The sequence below is a fragment of the Onychostruthus taczanowskii genome, unplaced genomic scaffold, assembly GCF_017590055.1.
Source record: "Onychostruthus taczanowskii isolate IOZ18803 unplaced genomic scaffold, ASM1759005v1 scaffold111, whole genome shotgun sequence".
In the NCBI taxonomy this organism is placed as follows: Eukaryota; Metazoa; Chordata; class Aves; order Passeriformes; family Passeridae; genus Onychostruthus; species Onychostruthus taczanowskii.
Window position 1 is genome coordinate 1,766,508 of NW_024497741.1, and position 24,428 is coordinate 1,790,935.

Consider the following 24,428-nt stretch of genomic DNA (forward strand, 5'->3'; position numbering starts at 1 on the left):
AGGCGGCAGCGGCAGCGCGCCCGCCGGCAGCGCCCGGCTCCGCTGGGTGCAGTGACAGCGCCCCCCGGCCGCACCGGCCCCCGCCTGCCTCCCGTCGCCTCCCGCCGCCTGCGATGCTCAGTGAGTGGGGACCGGCCCGGGGCCCGCGCGGGGGGCGGGGCCGGTGGCGGGAGCAGGGCCCGGGCGTCCCGCGGGGGCCGGCGGGGGCACCTCGGGCACGGGCGCGGCCTGGGGCAGCCCCGGCTACGGACGGGGCCGGGCGAGTGCCCTGCGCCCGGAGGTCGCCGGGGGGCCTCTGGTCGTGATATCCTTCTTTCCCTTGGAAAGTGCGTGGGTTTAATGAGCGTCTTCTTATCGCGCCATCTCTCTTCCCTTTTCTTTTTTTCCTTTTTTTTTTTGTTTTTTTTTTTTTTTTTTTTTTTTTTTTTTTTTTTTTGAGAAAACCCAACCCAATTCCTTGAGTTTTTTGTTGTTTTGTTTGGTTGGTTGGGTTTGGTTTTTTGTTTTTTTTTTTTTGTTTTGTTTTTTTTGTTTTTTGTTTGTTTTTTTTTTGTTTGTTTTTTTTGTTTTTTTTTGTTTAATATTGACAGGAGAAGGCTTTACTTTGGCGTCCCTTCAGGGAGCGCCCTTCGGCCCGCGGAGCAGCCCCAGGCCGGGCGCGGGTCCCCGCAGGGCTCCCAGCCCGGTGTCCCCGGCAGGGCCCACAAGCAAGCCGTGCCTGGTCCCGCGGCTCCGCTCGGCCCAGGAAGGGCCCGGGGTGGCGGGGCTGAAGCCGAGGTGGTGTGAAGTGGGTTGGAGGAAAGCGTGTCCCGCCGAGGACGTCGGTGAAGCGCTGCTTGGCACCGACTTGGGGCCGCGGGGGGGTCGGGGGGAAACAATGTGGAATTGGCAAAGCGTCATTCGTGGATGGTGAGCCAGATCTCGGTCCAAATGCAAATGGATTCATGCTCTCTTAAAATCACAGCTGTTCCCTCTCTGCCTCTTCACATGGATGCCACTGCTCAGGCAAAAGCCTTCTCCGTAGTTCCTGATAGCCTGTTTTCCTATTTTGCAGCACCACCATGCTCTCCAAGTCAACTTGTCATGTTTACTTGCCTGTTTTTGTGAATTGCAGCTGCTGCATGTGCAACATCTCTTGGCTCTTAGTTCATGGTTATCTCCATATCAGTTTATCCTTATCTCATTTATTCTGAAATTTTGTAAATTTCAGATTATCCTAATGCCACAAAATTTAAAATTGAGACCTATTATTGTTGGTAGGCCCCATATTGTACCTATAGTGATAAAGGATAAAAGATTATTTTTTGCTGTCCACAACTGTGGCCTGAGACAAACCTCTTATTAACGAACATTCAAAAGATGCTTTTGTTTTATGCTTTTATTAGTTTGGGGTTTGGGTGTTTTTTAACTTAGCTCTCTGATGCTCACAGGTCTTTCCTTAGTCTGTTGGAAGAAAGAGACTCCTGTGCCAGTGTCAGGACAGGAATACAGACTTTTAAAAGGAGTGTTTCCAGTGCTAGTTTTTAAGTTCTTTTTAGTGTGTCTGTACTGGGATTATTTCAAGGCCGTGGAATCTGCCTAAACCTGTACCTGAAATGTAGCACAGGTGGGAAAATAATTTCCTTGTTCCAATGCTTAGCTCACAACTAATTTCCAGCTTTTCCAAGAAGGAGGAATTTGCAATGTGTTTTGTGGTGGGGGTTTTTTCAGTGGTTTTGGTTCCTCAAAAAAAAAATTACCTTAACCTTTTTCCAGTGCTCCAGTTTGGAACACTGCAGAAAATGCTGTATTGTAGCTCTGCATTCTCACAATGTGATCTTACCTCTCTCTTTCCTTATCTATTTTGCTTATCAGTAAAATTAGTTAGCAGGATTAGTATTTATTATTCTCTTTGGCTGTTCAAGGAGAATGAGACAGCTGGAATTTCTGAACAATTGTTTCAAGCTTTATGCATTTTGTGAACAGGGAACTCTATATGCTTTCAGTTTGTTACATATTTTGGAGATTATCCTCAGTTATGAAAGCTAGAATCTTAAAGTTGATTGGAAGTTAAAAACAGGAGGCTTGTCCTTTTATGCCTTTAAATTCTGCATCGTTGACCTGTTGTGAATTGGTGTAGCTTGAACCTTGAACGAGGCTGACAGAATTTTGGGAGGCCATTCTTATGTTTATTTTATAATACACTCTAATTTTGATTAAAAGCTCAATAAAGAATATTTGTAGGAGCGTTGGTTTTGCTCTTGCACTTTTCATGAATGCTTTTCCTGCCTCGGTGACATTGTTCTTTGTAATGCTGAGTGTGAAGTATAAAGGCAAAGTGGAGGAAGAAGCAAAGAGCTGAATTAGAGTATGGGTGACGCTGTTGTCTGATGCCACTGGGTGTTTCTTGATGAAGATGCATTTCCTTAAGGTAGCTCCCTTTGTGTCACCTGGGAGTAGGGGAAAAAAATCTTGTGATACTGCTGGTAACATCCCCTACTGTGACTGCAGGGGGAAGTACCTAGGGAGCAAGAAACTGTTCAGATTGCATAAATGCCTCGGTTTATTGTATAAATGCCTCGGCGTGGACCTGGGCAGATCACTTGCACATGAGTCCGTGCTGCTGGCTGAAATGCAGAGTGCTAACAGTACATTGTGAAGCTTAGTTAAGGGTATTTTTTATGAGGGTGCTAAGTTGCTGGTCCATCCTTGGGTCCACTCTGCTTGGTGGTCTTGATAAGAGTTCTGTCTTTCCTACAGTTTTGTGCAGCAGAAGTGTTACACTTGAGACATTGTCTCAGATATAACTTCTTTAATTGCAGGGAAGATGAAAAGGAAGTTTGCTTTTGGAGTGAAAGAAGGTGTTGAAAACTTTTTACTTTAATGGGTCTATCTGAAAATTCTTTGGAAACTCCCACCTGTTGATGTCCCTTCCCCACCCTCAACAAGTACTTAACCTGTGGGAACAAATGGGAATCTTTTTAAGGTTTTCACCCAAGCATGTGGGTTTGCAATTGCATATATCTGTTGAAAGTGAACTATTCCTGAAACCTTGCATCCTCATCCACTTGTACCTAACTTCACAGAAGGGTTATTTTTCTAATAAGTGGAATAAGCACTGAAGTGTTCATGGATATTAGAAAAAATTCATTTTTATTTTTAAAGCTGAAATACCAAATATTTTTTGTAGAAATAATGGTTCTTACAAAAGGAGGAAGGCCATCCTTGTCTCTCTCAGAGAAGTTGAATTTCGTCAGATTCACCTGCACAAACCAGGAAGCACTAGCACTCAGGAAACATTCATGTCCTTGGTAGTGGGGCTGTAAGATGTTGAACTATCTCCAGGCAGGCTTTACCTGGTGTTGTGATAGGAAAAAAACCCTTGTGGCTTAGTTCTGCTTTATTTAAAGCTTTTTAGGTTATCTAAACTTCTGTGTACAGTCAATGGCTATTGTGAAGGATTGGTGCAATCAGCGACTACCCAAATAGCAAGGGAGTATGATGTACCATACAGAAAGGTACCGAGGTTCCTTTCTTACAAGCCAGGGGCTAAAAGGTAGCATTGGGCTCTTCTTGATTTTGAGGTACTTCCAAGTGGTGTTTGTGAGGATGGGTTCCTAAACGTATATTTAAAAAAAAAACTTTCAAAATATTCTTTTTTGTTTCAAACTTTTGTAAGAGGGAAGCCTGGATAGGTCAAGGCAAGTGATAAAGAAGGCTCTGCTTTTAATTTCCCTCTTTTTTTTTCCTGGGGACCTATCTGAGTGAAGTGCCAGAAGTCTGGCTCTAATCTTTAAGTTCAGCTTTTGCTTCTTGGACTCCCCAAATGGATTTGCTATATAAAGCATTATGTTTCCAAAATTTCCATCTTTGTATGTTAATTTCTCATTCCACTGAATCTTCTGGAGTTTTTTTTGTTGGTTGGTTAAGCAGAGAAACCAGAAAATGAAGAGTACTTAAACTGCTGCTGTCAAAACTCAAGGAGGAGAGATACTCCCTTTTTATGAGCTGTTTTTAACAAAAATTCTTCCGTTCACCGTTGCAGTTGTAGTAAAGAATCCTCAAAACTATTTTTGATTCCTCTGTGAAATTAGTAGAATTAGGCACCAAAATATCTTCAGGGATCTACAAAATGCCTGAGCCAAAAGTACTGAGAGGCAAATCCCTGGAGGTTCTCTTTCATATCTCAGCAATGAAGATACGGAGGTATTTGTTTTCTATCAGTATTAATGCAGCTGCAGTCTGAGTTGATCTCAGCCTACCCTGTAAGAGTCTCATCACCTCTTTCTTTCCTTTTGAGGTCATGAAACGCGTACGCACAGAACAGATTCAGATGGCAGTGTCCTGCTACCTCAAGCGTCGTCAGTATGTGGACTCAGAAGGTCCCCTAAAACAAGGGCTGAGGCTGTGTCAGACTGCTGAAGAGATGGCAGCTAATCTCACAGGTAATCCTTGTCGTATTTTCCATGACTACTTCTTGGCAGAGTTGTGAGCACGTGTGCTGGCAGCTATATGAATTTGTCTGCACATGTGGACATTTCTCCTTTTGAAATTAAGAAATTTCTCCCTGTTAAGTTGGCATGAATTATGAACTTTTGAAGAAAGAAAATGTGGGTGGAAGTGTAACAAGGTGATGTTCATAGTCAGTGAAACATCAGGCTGAAATACCATGTGAGGGTAGTGGAAAATACATATGTTTTATCCCAAATAATGTGAAGTGGTGAATAGTGGTGCTTTGGAATGGAAGACGAGAAAGGAAGTAGAAGCAGGAAATTCTGTTGTACCTTTGTACTCCAGCAGAGCTATATCATGTGAAATTAAAGTGATAAGGCTGTGTCTTTTTCTGGCGTAGTCAGCTTTGTAGTTGTGAGAAGTCTGTTCTTGTCATTTGGGGAAAAAGCCCAAAACCTTCAGTGGATGAGAAAAGGCCTGGAGGGGGATAAACTTTCTTCTCTTTCTTGAAAACTTCTGAATCCTGCCACACTGCTTGCTTTCCAAATTTTGTCTGTGATAGTTGTCACTGTAATTATTTTTTTTTTCAACAAACTCTGCAGCTGCTTGAGCACATAGAAGTATTGGAAGGATGAAAGCTATGTGGACATTATAGAGATTAAATTTACTTGCAAAAGTAGTAGAAAATACTGGGCTGATATTTTGGGTAAAAAAGCAAAGAGAAACTTTTTTCTCTCAATGAAACACCTTAGATTATGACAATATCTCTGACAAAGGAGAGTGGTGGAGTTACTTGTAATATGACTTAATTTGATAAAATATTAGTAGCTATTTAACTGTGTTTGTGGTTAGATAAGGCTGGATGCAGGAACAGGTAAAATACTATGGTAAAATGCTCTAAAGGTATTCCTTACCTTTATGTCTTAGTACCTTTCATTTCCTTGCTTTTTTTGGCCTAACTATCAGAAGTTTATTGCAATCCCTGAAAAAGTACCGGGGAAGATGGAGAAAGAATGAAACCAAAGTAAACTGCTGAATTGTTTTTCATTGGGAGATCTTTTTGTGAGAAGTGGGTAGAAAGGTCGGTGTCAAAACATTCTCAGAATGTGATACCAGCCATATGAGAAGGACACAGAAGTGTCTGAAATAGTGGAGATGAAGTGGATTACAAGCCCTTGCATGAGCACGTGGCCTCATTAAAAAAAAAAAAAAGAAAAAAAAAAACAAACAATAAAGAGCGTGAATGACTGTGTGTTTATGTTTTGTCTTTTTTACTGAAAAAAGAAATTCGATGAAACATTATTACTAAATTTCATGTTAGTCTGTATCCTCTTGCCAGTGCATGGTTTTTGTGGATGGTCATTGAGAATTTAGTCATCAGTTTTCATTAGAACTGAAAATGGGCTGCTCTTTTGTGTTCAGCTGCTTACTACTTCTTGTCAAATGTGCTTGCAGTGAGCTGTTAGTGAGCATGCTGCAGTTCCATCAGTGGCTGTTAGAAAAGTAAACCCAAGCTTGTTACTTAATCTGACAACAGATGCTGAAAATACTTTCTGCTGCAGTCATCTTAGTTTTGCAAACTGAGTAAAAACTGAGCAGATTGCAAAGCCTGCAGTGCTTTATTTTGGGGAAGTGATCAAATGTGTTTTTTTGAAGATGTTTTTGCTTTTTCCTTAGCAAAGCTCACCTTGTTTTTTATGTTCAGCTCTGTTGTTTGACTTTTAAATTAACTAGCCTGTGGGAGACTTGGAGGGGACCTTGGAAGATGATCTGGTGCAACCTTTTCTGTGGGAGAAGGAGCCCTGATGAGATTCTCTAGAATTCTGTCTGATTATATCTGCATTAAATGCAGCACCGAGCTTCCTTGTGATTATCCCATATTTCTCTAGAAAGCAAGAACTATGTCTGAGGACAGAGTGAGTGACCAAGGAACAAGTTCCTCTAATACTGCCCATAGCACTGTTAGCACATATGAGTGAGTATCTGAAATAATGAACAGTTATACATCATCATACTCACCTAAAATAGGAATCAGTTGCTATTACACAACATTTACAGTAGTCCCACATTTGTTAGCTGGCAGCAGTTCTGCTGGTAGCCGACACACAAGACCAGGAGGGTACTGTCCATATCCCTGAGTTAGGAGTGAGTTCCTTTGAATTTCCTATCAGGTTCCATAGCTGGCCACACTTACTGGATGTGGAGGAGCAGATATTTCCAGTTGATGTTCTTGTGACCACTGGGGAAGGTGGAAAAGAAACTGTGGTAGGTTTATTAATATACAAGAAAGATACAGCCAGGGTTTTATTTCTACCAGGTGGAAAATGTGCATGGAATTTTACTCTTGTTTTGGAATCAGTTGACTTCTTGATCCTTTTTGCAGTTGTCATTGGTTTAAAGTTTTGGGAAGACAGAGAATTAGAATTCATTAGAACTGTCTGGTATGTAGGGTTTATTTACCGTTTGCTGGATGGGAGTGAGCTCTAGCATTATCACTGAAAGAATAGGCCATAATTGTTTCCCAGTCAGACTGTTTCAAGACAGGCAGACAAAGATGATTCTCCACTTTCTGAAGCATGAAGTACACCTTAATTTTGGAATTAGGTTGCTTATGCAAAGAAAGTTGTGGCCTGGAGAAAATATCTCATAAATCTAGGCCAATGAGTTGTGCTTGCATGGCATGAACAAGGTGGCAGGCCATTCCCATTCCTGCAGAAATGAGGCCACCAGATCTCTGTGAAGAGTTGACTGTTACATGTAATCCTGTGATAGCATAAGAGACAGGCCCTCGTATTTCTGTATTTCTTGCTTTTACAAAGAGTTGTGTGGGTGACATTGGAAACTGTCACTAAGTATTCTGGAGTTACTCTGTGTGCATACATGCAGTTTACTTGCTCATGCTGGGTATTGATTATATTCAATTTTACGTCCAGATAGCAGAGCTTTTTACTTTAGGTATTGAGTAGTACCAGTATGTGAATTTGGAGAATTCTTACCATCTTTGAGTTTCTGAAGCAGCCAGGCTGTAGAAAGCTCAGTGTAGCTGTGTCTTTCAGCAAGTTATATTTGTTTATATCTGAACTGATTTAAGAGATGATATCGTATTGGTGCTGGAATCTGGGTTTGTTTTGGTTTGGTTTTTTTTCCCAAGGGAGGATGAGCTCAGCCCATCTCTCTGTTTCAAGAGCTGAATTCAGCTGGCCAAACATACCTCCTGTATTACATGAGCTGAAGGAAGGTAAACCTGTGTTTTACCAGAGAGAAAGAGAGAGAGGAGTAGGGGAAGAATAGCGACGGTCTGCCTGTGTACCGTGTGCTGATCTCTTTCTAATTAGAGGCATTGAGATGAGCTGGAGGCTGGCGTGTGAACATTTGATAATGTTGTTTATAGACTTCCAGGGCTGCCAGACTTGTGCCTCTGTGCATGAGCCAAACGCTGGAACAAAAGGCCCCCCAATCAATCAGGAGTAGAAAGGCAGAGGATGGAAAGTGGTGCAGGGCAAGGAAGACTAAAATAAATTGAAGTGAAAGTAATAAAGATAGGGGATTTGGAGAGGACGAGAGTTATGATTTGAAGAAAAAAAAAAAAAGGGAAAGGAAAATAGTGAAACTCCTTGCCCTCTTGTGCTCTGTTTAGAGCAGCAGTACTTGGGTTTCTAATCACTGGCATTTGCGTGTGCTTGGGGTTTCTTGATGCATGTCTGTAAACTTGCACAAAGTCCCCTTTAGATTCCAGGTCCTTAGCAGAACAGCAAAGGTTTGGTGTCAGAGAAGGAGAAGCCAATTCCCCTTCTAAACAGTTCAGAACCACTTTTTTCCAGAATCTGGTTCTGAAAAATGGTTTAACACAGTCTGAGGAGACTGTAACAACTGGGTTTGTGGTCAGTTGTCAGCTACCCCTTAACCTAAAATCCTCAGGGAGGAGGGCACATTTTGGTTAAAAATTACAAAGTGTTTGCTTAGAGATTCAGTGTTTTCACTACCACCTCTGTAAGACTTAATAAATGATAATGATTATAATTCGTTGTAAATTATAATGACTGGGATAAGAAATTTGAGAATCTGAAATAGTATCACTTTGATGATGGTTGGTGGGACTCACTGAGAAAGAAACTATACTTTGGAGAAAGTTGTATGTTGCTTTCCTCATCTTTTCTGAGTGTAAAGTTGTAAAACTTCTAAGAGGTCTGTGATGGTTGTTACACTGAATTTCTTGGGAATTTAAGGTTGTATTTGAAAACTTGAAAGTGTGTTCTGGGTGGAGCAGGTGAGTTGCTGAGATTTTTAGGGTGGATTTTAGCTTTTGGTGTATTTTCTCCTTCATGGTCTGTCTCAGTGGTAATGCCATGTTAGTTGCTTTGGACTATGTCCTACCTGAATGGTTTGAAAAGTGAAATGACATCTTGGATTTTATGAGAAGCTTTGTTTTCAGACACACATGTAAAAATTCTTAAATCCTTATGTAAGTTTTGCTTTTTTTATTTCACAGTCCAATCTGAGTCTGGTTGTGCCAACATTGTGTCTGCAGCTCCCTGCCTGGCGGAGCCACAGCAATATGAAGTACAGTTTGGACGATTACGCAATTTTCTGACAGGTAAATCAGGAAACATGGAAGAAAACTGACTTTTTTGTCATTTCAATGAGTAAAGGGTAATATAGTAAAATTCGAAATCATGTCTCTAACAATGTTTTGATTTCTAGTTTTGAGATTTCAGTTAAAATAGAAATACTTAATTTTTCTTTTTTTGGCTGTTTTCTGTGTGCTGAATAGCTTTGAGTTTTGTAGATGGCTGGCTCTTTGCTCTTTCTTGTTCAAGCATTTGCCCTTTCTGGGTCTTCTAGACAACACCATATTTACATAGGGCAAGAAGGAAAATCAGTGCTTTATGTGAAAGGCAAGTAACTGAGAAAAGACTGTAGTTCTCTGTTGTATTCTAGTTTAAGGTTTTTAATTTTATCCATAATTGTCTTGTTTTTATGATGGTCTGGATTTCTAAGGAAGAATCTGTTCTCGTAAATTTAGCTGTACTGGCTTTGAGACTGGAGCAACACAGCAGAGTAAAAAAATTTTTACTTCATAATGATGCAGAAGACAAATAATGATTTGATTTTTTTATAATTATTCTATAATTTTTTTTAGCAAGTACTCTTGGGAATGTCCTTATTTTTTCTAGAAGCCCCCAACCTGGGAAGAAGAAAGCAGTCAGAATTTTTAAAGAATAGTACCAAGGAAAGTGAAGTTGTCACACACAACATTTGTCCAGTGTAGGGATGTGATCCCAGTGTGCATAACATCAGGATTATTATTTCTTATAGTTTTGGAAGGGAAGGGAGCAGGAAGGCAAAGGCAGAAAATAGGAAATTCTTGGAGTCTTGTCATCTATAGCAGTTCAATACCTTTGCACTTTAGTATTTGAAGTAAATCCTTATGGTTTAATAGATTTTTAGAAGTATGATAGCTCTGTTCAGTGCTTGGTGAAGTGCTTGCTTAATGCTTGATGAAGGGCTAGGTTTTGGTATTCAGGTTGACTGCTTTCATCTTTTTTGTCCCTCTCGCTCTAGTTTGATATCTCACACACGTGAACTACCTCTTGTTTGTTCAAGGGAGTAGCTTGCCAGCTAGCCACAAGGCACAGCAGGACACTTCCCATTTCTGTGATGCCTGCCCTACTGAGGAGTAGGCAGGGGATTAGTGATATGGAGTAACTTAACTAACTAGCCTTAAGTTCAACCACCTGTTCAAAGCAGGGCAAGATGGGTGTTTGATCAGGTTGCTCAGAGCCTTTTCCAGTCAGGTTTAGAAATTCAAACACTCTGGAGATAGCTGTGCATCTCTGGGGCCCTGCTGCAATTTAGTGAGAATTTCCTTTGCAGCAGCTTGCCTGTTGTCCTTCCACTGAGCACCTCTGAGAAGAGGCTGGCTCCTTTTCCTGTGTAATGTCCCACTGGGTACTGAAGGCAGTCAGTTGAATACCCCCTTATTCTTCAGGCTAGACAGACCCAGCTCTTGTAACCTCTTCATGTGTTCCTAGGGAACATTTTCTTTGTTCCTGTTTCTGCCAACTTCCCATCTCTTTCCTTGTTCCCCTACTGCAAAGCAAGGTCCTTCCCCTTGTTTCATTTTTGGACTAGTGCACCTGGAGGAAAAAAGAGACCTGCTGACTGCTTAGAATTTTTACTACATGCCACTGTTTTCACTGGCTTTGACCCAGTTTCCATGGGACAGGAAGGAGAGTGATGCTCAAGTATGCAAATATGTATGCATACACTGCACACCATGCATACTCTGTAGGTACTCCTGTAGAAAAGAGAGGCACAGCATGGACTAGAGCAAGTCTGGAAGAGTGCTCAACACAAAGGAAAAATAACTTGATGGAAAGGGAGAAAAGAGAACATGCATTGGTGAGTGGCAGGAGGGAAGAGCATATTGAAAAGCAGCAATGCTTTTTGTATTTTGAGGATCAGCAAATGTTTGAGGATCAGCAGTGCCTATTTGTTTTCCAGTAATTTGGACCATTTGGTCGTGCAGTAGTAACTGATTGTGGCCCTGTTTGTTGCCATGGTGTTCGGCAGGGCTCCACTCCTCACAGCTCCCTGCAGCTGGCAAACAGCCCCAGAGAAGCTGGGGAAGGAGGGGTGGAGCTGTTGCGCAGATCAGCCTCTGCAAGGTACAGCACAGCCTAATTGGGGTTTGTTACACTGTGTACTAGGAATTACTGCTGGGATTTGCCTTGGCAGAGAGAGAAAAGCATGTACATGAGCAGGCACAGAAATAAAACAAGAGCACAGCATATTGCAGTACATTTTGGAAACTGTAGCTTCTTTCCCCTGAAGACAAATCAGTTCTATCCAAAGCACCATACTCACATTTTACTGAAGTTGAGAGGGAAAAAAGCTCAGGCCAAACAAGCTAGGTAAATAATTTTGGCTTAAACTCTTAAAATACTCTTTTAAATATAATTAATACATTTTAAAGTTCATTTATCACAATAAACAAAGAGTACAAAGAGCATACTTTTTCTTTTGAAATAAATGGGAAAATTCAACTATCATGTATTTTATGAGGTGGTGTATTATTAGTTGTCCCACACCTGAAAAGGGTTTTGAAATATCTGCATTTTGTTCTGACAAGGTATCTCACTGATGTGGCAATCTCTATTGTACCTCCTTTAGGTGACAGAAAAAGTTTGCTTAGATGTGCCAACAAATGTCTCTTTTTGCTTGCTTTCTGATGTCACTGTCAAGGCTTTCTCAGTAGTCACCCTTGCTCTATTTTATTCCCAGTAGGAAGTGGTTTGAGAAGTCATTCAAAGTTTGTTGTTGTTTTTTGAATATAGATTCAGATTCTCAGCACAGCCATGAAGTGATGCCTCTTCTGTATCCCCTCTTCGTCTACCTCCATCTGAACATGGTCCAGAATGGCCTAAAAAGCACAGTGGACAGTTTTTACAGCCGCTTCCATGGCATGTTCTTGCAGAATGCCAGCCAGAAGGATATCATTGAACAGTTGCAGACTACCATGACTATTCAAGATATCCTGTCCAACTTGAAGCTCCGGGCTTTTCTGGACAACAAGTACGTCATCCGCCTTCAAGAGGACAGCTACAACTACCTTCTTCGCTACCTCCAAAGTGACAACAACAACGCCCTGTGCAAAGTCCTGACCTTGCACATTCACCTGGATGTGCAGCCTGCCAAGAGGACTGACTACCAGCTCTATGCCGGTGGGAGCTCCTCACGCAACGAGAGCAGCGGCCTGGAACCCAGTGACGTGCCAGCTTCCATTCTGCAGAATGAGGCAGCGCTGGATTTACTGCAGGACAGCATTAAACGTGTCAAGGACGGGCCCCCTTCCTTAACCACCATCTGTTTCTATGCCTTCTATAACACGGAGCAGTTGCTGAACACTGCAGAGATTTCACCAAATAGCAAGCTGCTCGCTGCTGGGTTCGATAATTCATGTGTGAAGCTGTGGAGCCTGCGCTCCAGGAAGTTGAAATCTGAGCCCCACCTTGTTGATGTGTCCCGCATCCGTTTGGCCTGTGACATCCTGGATGAGGAGGTTGGATACCCTTTTTTCCCCCACTTCTTCCCCTTCTACTGACCTGCTTTGAACATGGGTTGTTGAGTTGTAGTCATGTCTTAGGGAACTCTGAGGCTGTTGCACAACCTGTCTGCCTTGATGCACAGATTGTATAACCTACTGTCATCCTTGTTCTTCCCTGCAGTGGTCGTAAATGCTAAACTGAGGTGCAATCAGTCTGTGCTTAGGTCACAGTTTGTTAATCCTAGGTGCTGGTCCCCCTCCTCCAGCTGTCCTTGAACAGATGACAGTAGACAGGCAACCCAGAATGGACAGGTGACTAGAGACAGGTGACTGTCTTCCCTGAGGAGCATGGAGCCTTCATTGGGATGAGAAGTAGCTCAGAACAACCAGGCAGAAGGGTGGTGAGAAGGGCAGACACACAGGAAGAGGAAAATAGAGACAAAGTAAGCAAAGAGCTAAAAAAGTATGATCAGATGCCTGTGTGCAAAACTGTATTTCAGATACTAGCTTAATTTACCAGAGGTCGAGAGTTACAGAAAAATTATGCAAAATGTCCATGTTAAGGAATCTGAAGTGTAGAAACTTCAGAGGCTTCCTACTCCAGAGTGCTGGAGACAAGGACAGGAATGTATGTACCTTTACTTCACATGCAATGCTAGGTGGCATCTTCTACTTGACTCTTTTTTTTTTCCCTTTTTCTAGTCACACCTTTCCTCCCCTTTCCACACATCTACCCAAGTAGCAACTTATATCTGGTTAGAGATCAAATTTTTGACTCTTCTGTTGTTTAATGACTCTTCTCCTAAAAAAAAAAAAAAAAAACCTAACTCATTTGTTCTTAGGTTGACTGTTTAGCAGGAGAGACATCCTTTTTTGCCACTGTTTTTTCTTCTGAAAAATACTTAATGGCAATGTTCTGTTTATTTTGGAAGAGTGCCAAGAGCTTGGTTTATTTAGGGATCTGTGATTAGGGATTGCTTTGTTAAACAGCTTGAGAAAAGAGGCATGCATCAAGGTGAGACAGCACAGCAGCGTGTTCATTACTTCCCAGGTTAACCCTTTTTGCAGAGTGAGCAGGTAAGTGGGTCAGACTAGCCCAAAATAGAGCTATAGACTTGTTTTCATTATAAACTGCAAGAGTTCATAGGGCATGTGACTGTGTATTGGCCATCATGGAAGCCAAATGTCAGCAACCTGCAACAGAGGAGAATTTGTCTGGTAAATCACCATGTCACCTTCTTTGGCTCTGGACTGTGGAAAAGTGAGGTATTGCCAGGTTATCAGGAATGTGTATATTAGCTTTTTTTAGCATGTAGGCATAGGCTTGTGTATTGTACATGTATTAGGATACAGCCATGGAATCCTGAATGCAAATGGCTTTTGGTGGCTATTGGATGTTTTGTGCACAGGTCTAAAGCCAAAAACTGGTCAAAGACCAGCACAGATTAAAGTCATCGTTGCCCTGAATAATTTCCATCACTGACAAAACAAAGAGTGACCTGAGCAGGAGTTCAGAGTTGAGGGAGGATAACTATACCAGCCTCAAAACAAATTTGGTTACCAAATGCGAATGAAAACCTCTTGACCACAAGGAAACAAATAGTTATCTGGGAGCCCTAAGTGGAAATACACAGGCACCCACGGCATTGCAGGTGGGAACAGGCCAGCAATTGCTTTGATGCCATGGGAGAGGGAACCAAAGACCAAACCAGACTACCTTGACTGGGCTGCAGCTCAGTATGAGCAGGGGCTGTATTTCTGATTGTCACTGCAGTCTGATCAGTAGCAATTCACACGGATAAAGCCGATACAGACTTTGACAAAGAACAAAAATTCTGAATGTGCTTTGACATTATTTCTGTGAGTTCTATAGAATAACTTGTGAGGGTGTTAAAATTTGGTTTGGTTGATTTCTGTATTGTATAATTAGCTTTGGATAATGTGTTTAAATAGTAATGCATTAAATAAGTAGTCTTCAGCCTGTTTTTTTATTTTCTGCAAGGAAGCACATCCTTCATTTTATGCAGTCATAAAGGTCTAAAATCGTGCTAGTTTCAGTGGATGTTGTACAGGGTGGCACTAAAGCTACTCTGTTGGGTTTATTAATTCTTCGTGTGAAGGGGGGTGTGTGTGTGTATCTATATATATGCAAACAAGGTTGAGACTTAGCAAATGTATTAAAACAACAGCTTTTTCCTAGTCCATGTGAAGTCTTTGTGTCACTAAGGTCAAAATCACCTTCTAGGTGTAGTTTTACTAAATTTTGCTCAGTGTGGTGCTGCAGTGTGCTTCACTAGTATAGTCTTGCTTCTTGCAAATAAGAGAGGCTTATTATTTTGGGATACAGTAATTCTATTTTCTTTATAGTAGCATCTCACAAATGCCACTTTATAGTCTCTCTTACTTTGGGTCCAGAATAAAAATGGAGTTTTGTAGCTGTACAAATGGAAATATTGTTTGTCTGCAATTTTACCATGCTCATTGCTGGTACTCCATAAATCAACATTGGAAAATACTGCTCTGTTCCAAGCCACAATAGTGCCAGCCTTTAAATCCTGTGAAGACTAAGACTTGACCCCATTTAGCTCTGCTTCTAAGGTTCTGCTTTTAAGTGGCAGTGGTTCTTCAAGTGATAATGAGTGGGGATGATGCTGACACCTTGCTTGATGGCAGATGGGAGGGAATTCTGTAAGGAGGAGTAAAAAATGTCCTGTAAAATGTGCCATCTTTCTTCATCGTTTCCTGCTAGGGTATCTTCTGCTATAGGCAGATATGAGGTCTTCCCTTTTGACATATTAAGAGCACTGCAGGATGAGAGAGATTATGAGACCCAGGAAAACTTATTACTGGTTAGAAAAAAAAAAGGGGGGGGTGGAATGTGAGCTTATGGTTTGTTTGTCTTTGAGGCTATCATTGTTGCTTTTTTGAGGCTTGCAGCTGCCTTGCTAATCTGGTCAGCAGACTAACTTGGATAGGGAGGAAACTGAAAAATGTGGTGACTCAGAAGCATTATAGATGTACTGTTTTCAGTGAGCTGTGACAGGAGTGTGCAGTTGTGCTAAGTGTCAAACAGAAAGATAAGATTTGCTACGTGTGACCATATAGGAGTATGGGTTTCAATGCTGCAGAAGGTGTTGTCAAATCTCCTGGTACTGTAATACAAGGAGGGAAGAGGAGGTGCTTGCAGACAGCCCATGTAGCCTTGTATTTGAATGCACAAAATTAAGTACCTGGACTTGCAAAATTTGCAGACACTGTAGTACAATACAGGCAGCTTGAATGGGCTTCCACTGGTAACTTGTCAGGAATCCTTTGGTCATAATTAAATAGTATAAAATGCTGCAGGTATCAGCCATTCTCCTTTAATGTGGCAACAGAGCCTAGAGATGCCGTAGATTCCAGTAAGCCATTCTCTATCTGAGGTAGAAAAGCAATTTGAATAAGAATGGTGCTTTGCGTGCCAGAGCCTGCAGTTTCTCTCTGCCTCACCTCCATAGCAGAGAGGAAGTTGGCTTCCAGCTGCATCATAAAGCTCCCATGGGCACTGACTATGAAGAGAAGAGCATTGCTAAAGACGGCTTGCTGCCTACTACCTACCGTGCTGTTGAGATGGAGAAAGGCAAGGAGATGGCCATGTCAGAGTTTGCTCACCTCCAGTGAAATTTGAAACCACTGGAGGGGAAGCACTTTCTGGGCTATTGCTAAGTCTGAAGCCAAACTGTCCTTGGATCCTGAGTTCGGGGTTGAGGGTGTGTGAGATAGAGAGCTGCTTACAACACACTGACTTCTGCTGCTCTGACTTCTGCTGGTTGTCAACAGTCCAGCAGCCCTGGGGAATTGGGTTTCCTCTCAGGGCAGGAAGTGCTCCTTCTGCAGGAAATGGGCCAGTTCAAGATGATAAATGATAAAGGGACTGCTCACAAACAAAAGGATGTTTTGATGTGCAGAGATTGTCTGTGAATGAGTGTTACTGATTCACAGTACTGAGGAAAAGTGTCTTCCTGACAGCCCTGAGGAAGGCTGATCTCAAGATACTATGCAGTTGTACCCCAAGCAAGGGTTACCTTGCACTGTCAGTGAGACCCCAGCTTGTCAGGCAAGAACACTTCTGAGACCTGTTGAAACCTGTGTAGTCTGTTGCCTGAGAGTGTCAAGAGGTGCTGCCTGAGTAGGCTTTTAGAGACTCTTACCATCCATCAGGAGATTCCTTTAGCTCAGCTCACTGAATAGTCTTTAAACACAAAAGCCTTTACTTGTTGACTATCTGCCCTGGTACTTGAATTGGAGAATAACAGGATAGAAAGGTTTCTATCCATCATTTTTGTGATTGTTCATCTTCTCCTATGCCAAAATAGATACATTGGCCTAAATAAGCTGCATACATTTGCTATTCTTGAAGGGTGTTCCTGGAGGTTGAGGATGTGAAAGTATCCTGATGGACCTTGGAGAGAGAAATAGATGTTAGAGCCTTGCTGCGTTTCTTTTCACATGCGGGATTGAGAAAGAATGTTAAGGAGGCAGCTTGTCAAATATCCTTTGTCTTTCAGTCTCCTGCCTTTTGTTTCAGACATCTGTGATTGTTTCCCTCTACTGTGAGATTCACTTCCAACAATGACCACACAAAAAGAACAGATGCCAAGATCTGCTTTTAACATCTTAGCCAAATGTTTTTAGTGGCGTGGATAGACACTATGCATATGTTTTTAGCAAAAGTAAAATGTCATTAAATATTTTTTCCCTTCTGTGCCTGCAGTCTTAGGTTAAGATGCCTTCTGGACTGAGCACAAGGCCACCAAAATTAAAGAGAATGCCTTCATAGAAAGTCTTAGCGCACCATGTCTTTCAGTATTCACTTGTAGGAAATGTACCAGCAATGTTGGTGTCTCAGAGTTGCACAAACTGTGCCACATCTGAAGTAAATAATCTGACTCCTTCTGTATTAACACCCTCCTGGTTTCCTCGTGGAGATTTCCATATTTGTTGAACGGATAAACATGCTTTCCTTCCTTGTTTCTTTTTCTTCTTCATGACCAGGAGGAAGAGGATGACAATGCAGGCACAGAAATGAAGATCCTGAGAGGACACTGTGGACCTGTGTATAGCACAAGGTTCCTTTCAGACAGTTCAGGACTCTTATCTTGTTCTGAGGACATGTCCATCAGGTACTGGGACCTCGGAAGCTTTACAAACACTGTGTTGTACCAAGGACATGCCTATCCTGTCTGGGATTTGGATATTAGCCCCTGCAGCCTGTACTTTGCCAGCGGTTCCCACGATCGCACTGCAAGGCTCTGGTCATTTGATCGGACGTACCCGCTGCGAATATACGCGGGCCATTTGGCGGACGTGGACTGCATCAAGTTCCACCCCAATTCCAATTACTTAGCGACAGGCTCCACAGACAAAACCGTGCGCCTGTGGAGCACTCAGCAGGGCAACTCGGTGCGGCTTTTCACCGGGCACCGGGGCCCCGTGCTGGCACTCGCGTTTTCCCCCAACGGTAAGTACCTGGCATCGGCAGGTGAAGACCAGCGGCTGAAGCTGTGGGACTTGGCATCAGGAACTCTTTACAAAGAACTGAGGGGGCACACAGACAACATAACCAGCCTTACTTTTAGCCCTGACAGTAGTTTAATTGCTTCAGCGTCGATGGACAATTCAGTTCGGGTCTGGGACATTCGGAACACTTACTGCAATGCCCCTGCGGATGGGTCTTCCAGTGAACTGGTTGGTGTGTATACCGGACAGATGAATAATGTACTGAGCGTACAGTTTATGGCCTGTAATCTTCTTCTAGTGACTGGAATTGCACAAGAAAATCAGGAACATTAATTTTGCTTTTTGTCTTAGGGAAGTGGGTGGGTGTCTTGTATGCCAGAGTCTATTACAAACTGAGATTACTGACTGTGAAACACTTCTCTTCCTCTGCCCCCTTAAAAGGCATGTTCAGAGTGATGCAAATGCTTTAAGATGTCACAAAAACTCCTGTGCTGTTGAACAGAATAAGGAAAAAAAGGAGGATTGATGAAAATACATACGCATTCTAATTTTGTACTTTTAGGAATAGGAAAAAGGGGAGTAAATCCAGTAACTTGAGGAAACTGAAAGCCTGGCCCAGACAAGTGAAACTGCCAACCAGATAAGCTGGTGACCTGCACTTAAATATACTTCATTGATTGATGGGCACATCTTATCTACTGTTAATTTGGCTTGAGTGTGTGGAGAACTACTGGCCCAGTAGTTTTTGTTTTGTTTTGCTTTTGCTTTCCTGGTATTGCAGAGGACCAGCATTTTAAAGCCCCTCTATTAAAAGAACATTATGTATTTTCTACAGTGATAGTAGTCCTAAATATTTCAGCTCCTTATAGCACTTCCAGAATATTTTGGACTAAATAAGTAGAAAATACCCTTGTTCTTTTTCAGTAAGGGCAAGGAAATCTGACCTCAGTTGGGGCCCATCTCTGCATTGTTGTTTGGGTTTGGTTCCTTGTACTAGCTGTGATTATGTGTATTTATGTTCCATTAATTAGGAGATTTTCTGACGCTGGTTGCACTGTGCTTTGAAGATGGGAGGCCAGTGGGGACAGAGTGGTGGCTTTAAGAATAATGAACTACTTGCCTTGTCTGGAGGGAGGACACCATAGAATGGAAACAGCCACGTTTGAACTCCCGATGGAAACAGGACATGGCAACCCACCACTGCACCTCACAGAAAGATTTCCATAAATGGAAGTTGGCAATCTAGGGAGAGGGGGATGAGGAGAAACACACAAAGTGACATGGGAAAAAATAGTATTACTAAATTATTGTGTGTACACAGTGGCAGCTCTGCCAGTGTTGGATTTTTCTCAAATGTTGCAATACCAGTTTCATGAACATTTTGTGAGATAAATCATCAGCATTTACAAGGATCTGCAGAAAAAGCACGTTCTAGTTTGTCATTTGGAGAGATTAAATATTTCTGCTTTCTGGAAAGAGTTATTTTGTATTTTGTTTTCTATTAAAAGCATTTAGTTTAAAAAGAAAAATAAAAATTGTTTGGTCCCTTTCTGGGAAGTTCACTCTGACTTGTATGAGAAGAAGAGGGCAGCAGCTTCCCCTACACTGCATGAGACAGACCCACTTGGAGGCTGAATCTGGTGGTCTCGCTCACTTGGTGCTGTTTTGATGTCACCCTACTTGCTTTCCACAGAGCTGATGGGACACCTCATGGAGTGGGATATTGATACAGCTTTGTAGGTCAGCTGATATGTGTGGGGAGGATCTAGGTACCCCCTGAGGTTAACACTGTGCACCAGAAGGCCTCATTCTGTAGTACTACATGACCTTTACTTTGTGGTTTGATCTGTCAAAATGCCTCTTTCAAGCAGATGTCTTTAAGACAGACTGTGGATATTAAATGATAATTCCCATCAGCTTCCCTCAGCCCTGCTAGATTTTCATGACAAAATTCTCTTGAACATCTAAACAATCAAAGAGTTCAGACGACGACTCACAGTTGCCATTTTATTTTATTGTGTATTTACAAAACAGTAAGCTACAAAAATCTTTTACCAGAAAAGTGTTTGACCTTTCTGTCATTAACACCAGCATATGTGCTGGGAGTACCAGAAACCCCTCTGTACACCTGGAGTTGAATGGCACTGCTGATCTTCTCACAGCTGCATATCAGAAGTGTGAAGCAGTTTAACAATCCCAGACCAGGATTGGGCATGTTGAAGAAAAATGTATGGAAGATGGTTGTGTTGCTGATGCTTTGTGCTATGCAGGTCTCTAAAGAGACTGCCCTCGGCTCTGTTGAGTCAATACCGCTCACCAGACCAAACACATGGTATTCTTCAACCTGCAGTAATCCCTCTAATTGTTTTGAGTGGTTTTGCTTGATTTTGTAGATTCTAGTCCAAAGATTTTATTGTGAAATTACTATTTTGGCTGAATGTCTGTGTGAATACCCAGGAAGGATACGGCCCACCAGTGCTCATTGGAACTCATTTTGCTGTTTGTTGCCATATGTCCTGAGCAGTGTTTAGATTTAGAGCAGCTGGAGTTGTGGTCCTGAAGTAAAGCAAACAGCAGCCAAAAGGGAAGGGGAGGAGGGAGGGGGAAAGAGTAGGGGGCAGAAGTAAGAATGAGATAGGCTAAGAGCATAGTTTCCCATTAACATCTTACTTCTACAGCAGAATTTGGCTTATTACTACTTGGGTTGCTCAGAAGTATTGCATGTAGAAGTGTCAAGGGTAAAGAGACTTCAGAAGCAAATCCTTTATATGCACATAGGCTAAAAGATGTAAAAGTGATTCCTGAATTGTTGGAAAAACAGTCATTAGTTACATGCTTCAAACCTATAAATAACAGTGTACTGTGTGGAGAGTTTTTGGTGCTCTTTGACGGAAGCTAGGAAATTATCTACACTATAAAAAATGTCTGCAGTTGATTTAAAGACTGAATTTTAAGGCAGAATTAGGAGGAAAGTATGAGTGGAAGGAAGGAATACCATAAAGTCTAGCAAAATTTGGACTGTAGTCTCTATTAGCTGTCTAGTTCAGAAATAAGTATATGTGCACAGATGACTTTCTGCTTTAAATATATACCAAAAGCCACAAAAGCACAACAGTTGGCATATTTCAGCACTCAGATGTTAAGAAACATCATAGCAGGATCTTGCCATTTGTGTGTCCATGTGTAACATAGTTCTCAGCTGGGTAACTGGGTTCTCCTTCACCCCCTGCAAAACTTACTACTTCATGGGCCTCCTGGATGATGCACAGGGCACGAGGCACTGCACGGTACCAGCCAGTGGCTGTCTGGAGATACTCAGACAAAGGACAAATGGACGGTGGTCCTTTCATGGTTTACACAATCCTGTCTTCTCACAGTCAGGTGTGCTGGAGTTTGGGGTTTGTTACAGTAGACCCCTGGCACTGCAGGCTGTGTAGCTGCTGATGCATTTAGTTTCACCTAAAATAGACTAATCTCTTTTATTAATCAGCTATATACTTGTATCTTCCACAGTTTGCTGCAGCAAGAAGTTCTACACCTTGATTTTATGAAGGGGGAAAAATATTTTCTTGGGTTTGACATTTGCTCTCTGATAATTTTGTTCTGTTCCCTAACCTCTTGAATTGAAAAAGACAAGAGCAAAACCCCTTTCCAGGGCGTAAGGTAGTCTAGGCCAGAGCAGGTATAGACAAAGCTAAGGTAAAAGTCCATGCTTAGTAAGGGTATGTGCTTTGATAAATTGCTACACCCATTCATAGGTCTATACTAAAGTTGCCCTTCTCACTTTCAACACAGCCATCTCCCAAGCAGTGTGCTGCCACCCTGTTCGGTCTAAATGTCTTAATTCCTGAAATGGTAACGTTCATCCTATTCCTCCCCATTCTTGTCACTTTGTGAAAAGATTATCTCCTCAAAGTGTTTTTAGGTCTAAAAACATTTTACAAAAATGATATTTTCATTAACAGGTCCTTCGGGTTTGCCAAGAAAAATAAAAAGTACTTCAGGCCAATCTTGTTTCAACACTTGCTGCTTTTTGTTAGACCTCTGGGCTCTGTGGGTGCTTCCAAAAAGTCCTGAAATGGCCTTTCTTCTGAGTGGTGTCTAGTTTCTTACGGTGAGCCAGGCTCTAAAACTGTACCACTACAAGACACTGATGTCACAATAAAATTAGGTGCCTGGATATCCCTTGCCAAAGACTATCCTGGCATGTTGCTCCTCAGTTATGGGGCTTTTTAAAAAAAAAGTACTGGATAGGAACTCAAACTGACTGAAACAACATTCACCCTGCTCAGTGTACTTCAAGTACAAAACACTAATAAAACTTTTCCTCGGGACTGGTAATTTTTTGCAACAATTTTAAACCTCTGTCTGGCTTTCTGTTTCATATATATTCAGTGCTATATAACAGCACTGAGCAGCAGGTGAACAGAGAAGGTGATACATTCTAAGTGCACAGTTTAAGGCAAGGTGTTATCCACTGTGTGTTATCTTGAAGAAGCACTCTCTGAGGACAAGGAAGTTGTTGAAAAAGGAAGCTCTAGAAGTTATTTCTATAACTTGTAACAACAGGTGTTACTCTTGCATTAAGCTGATGGTTAGGGGAGGAAGGAGACAATTTAAGAAGCCTGCTTTATCAGTAGCCCTGATTTCCTACATAGTCCAGGTCTTTGCAGTTCCTTTTAGGATAAAATTGTCTTCTCTTTGCACAGGTTTGTGATCTTCATTGAAGTTGTGGTCTCCTGTTTATGACAAGCCTGAAAACAACATTTTAGCATATACAGATGGGGGATCAGCTAACAGCAGGGCTTTATAGTGTTTGGTACTGTAAAAGCACATAGGCAGTGCTCCTCTGACACTTTGCCTGAGAACAGGAGGAAGTAACTCCATCCTAATCCCTCTACCAGGCTGCCAAAGGGAGGACGTATGCTGGAATTGCTATCCCAGCTCTGGAGAATGGGATGGGAGGTAGCTCAGGAGCCATGAGTGTCAGGGCAAGACAAGGATCATGATAGTATCCAGTTCTATTTCTTTGCTATCGCTCCTTTCCCCAACGGAGTAGTGAGGCTTCTGTTCACTGCCGCACATCATGCATCAACACTCACTCCAGCAGCCCTGGTAGGGCAGCAGTGAGGCGGTCAGCCAGCTAACTGAAATTATAACCCTGCATTCCTTGGAAAGGGCCTGTAAATATCAAGCCTGGGGTTTGGGTTGGGGTGTTTCTTGTTTGTTGGTGTTTTTTGTTTGTTCAATTTTTATTTGCCTTTTATTAATTGTTTCGTTTGTTTTTCCTGTGGCTTAAAATTATTTAACAGAGGTAGGCTGCAGCAGACTGAATTGCCTGTTTCCATCTGAAAGAAACCTTTGATCTTGGGATATTCTTTGGGATATTCAGGGATATCTTGAACCCCCTGCCCCTAATTTGGAAGCTGCCAGATCACACTCCATTTTTACACTTAGACAAGTGGGCTACCTAGACAGCAGAGAGTGCCGTAGTTCTATTCGGAGACACAGCAATACCCCACTGAAATATCCAAAGGCTGGATTGCACATGAATCTTGTAAAGTTCCTGGAAGTGATGAGCTAGGTGGACACTGAGGGGAGAAAGGCTGCTAGATAACAAACCACTCCTGCCAGAAGGTGTTTCTTGTTCTCTGGACAGCAGTGATGTTACCTGTGCTCTCTGATGTCTGCCTTAGGCCAGCCCTGCGCCCGGCTTTGCAACAGCCACTGATGCTTTGTAGTTCATGGAGAGGGACAGGGCAAATAAGGGCAGAAGCTGCTGTGTGCTGCTGCAGTGATAAACTGGGGTCATGCTGTAAGACAACTCCAGACAAGTGCCAACTGCATGTGGAGAATGGCCATTTGTCTGGCATCCAGAAAAGCACAACAAAACTCATGTACTGACAAGTTGCCCTTTAGAACTAGCACAGATCCTTCCGGAGCTGCATGTACTTCAACACCAGGAATCCGCCAAGCCCTAAACATTTGCTCCCAGAGACTGGATAGTATTTTAGGTTAACACGTCACAACTTCAGCCCATTACTGCAGTTTAAGTAAGGTGTGTTTGCACAGCTTTTTTTTTTTGCACTTTTTTTTTTTTTTTTTTTTTTTTTTTTTTCTTAAATGGATGACTAGCTTAGCTGGAGATGTGTGCAGGACTGCTGCTGCTTTTTGCCATTTTTACTTAAGGCAATAGCAGAGTGATCTGCATGTGGTTAACAGACTGGAAAAGAATAGCCAGAATTTTAGGCACTCTCTTCCCCCCGGCAACTCCACTCCACTAGTGCAAATATTTCATGACCATTTAGGATGACTGTGGAATCATCTGTGAGTTTGGAGGTGGTTGTGTTTTTTATATATTATTTTTTAATTCAGAAATAAAGCCTAAACCAAACAGGAGTGTAAAGCTGTGCTGCAACTAAACTTTCTGGTGCTTTTGCTAGGCAGTTCT

General features: G+C 42.2%; 1 protein-coding gene across 2 annotated transcripts; it reads left to right on the forward strand.

Moving 5' to 3' along the window:
- Nucleotides 1-6: 6 nt before the first annotated feature.
- Nucleotides 7-19,506, forward strand: TAF5L (TATA-box binding protein associated factor 5 like). 2 transcript variants are annotated; one of them, XM_041423956.1, is made up of 5 exons: nucleotides 7-120; nucleotides 4,280-4,424; nucleotides 8,921-9,025; nucleotides 11,769-12,493; nucleotides 17,513-19,506. In XM_041423956.1, exons 2-5 carry the CDS (start codon nucleotides 4,283-4,285, stop codon nucleotides 18,308-18,310), a joined length of 1,770 nt encoding a protein of 589 aa, XP_041279890.1. In that variant the 5' UTR covers nucleotides 7-120; nucleotides 4,280-4,282; the 3' UTR covers nucleotides 18,311-19,506. The 2 variants fall into 2 exon arrangements, with proteins under 2 accessions (XP_041279890.1, XP_041279882.1); XM_041423948.1 differs by lacking the exon at nucleotides 7-120 and adding an exon at nucleotides 189-326.
- Nucleotides 19,507-24,428: the final 4,922 nt, after the last annotated feature.

Coding starts and splice junctions, on each gene's coding strand:
- TAF5L (XM_041423956.1), top strand. CDS start 4,283: ATGAAACGCGTACGCACAGAACAGATTCAGATGGCAGTGTCCTGCTAC. Junction 4,425..8,920: donor GATGGCAGCTAATCTCACAG/GTAATCCTTGTC, acceptor TTTATTTCACAG/TCCAATCTGAGTCTGGTTGT. Junction 12,494..17,512: donor GTGACATCCTGGATGAGGAG/GTTGGATACCCT, acceptor CTTCATGACCAG/GAGGAAGAGGATGACAATGC.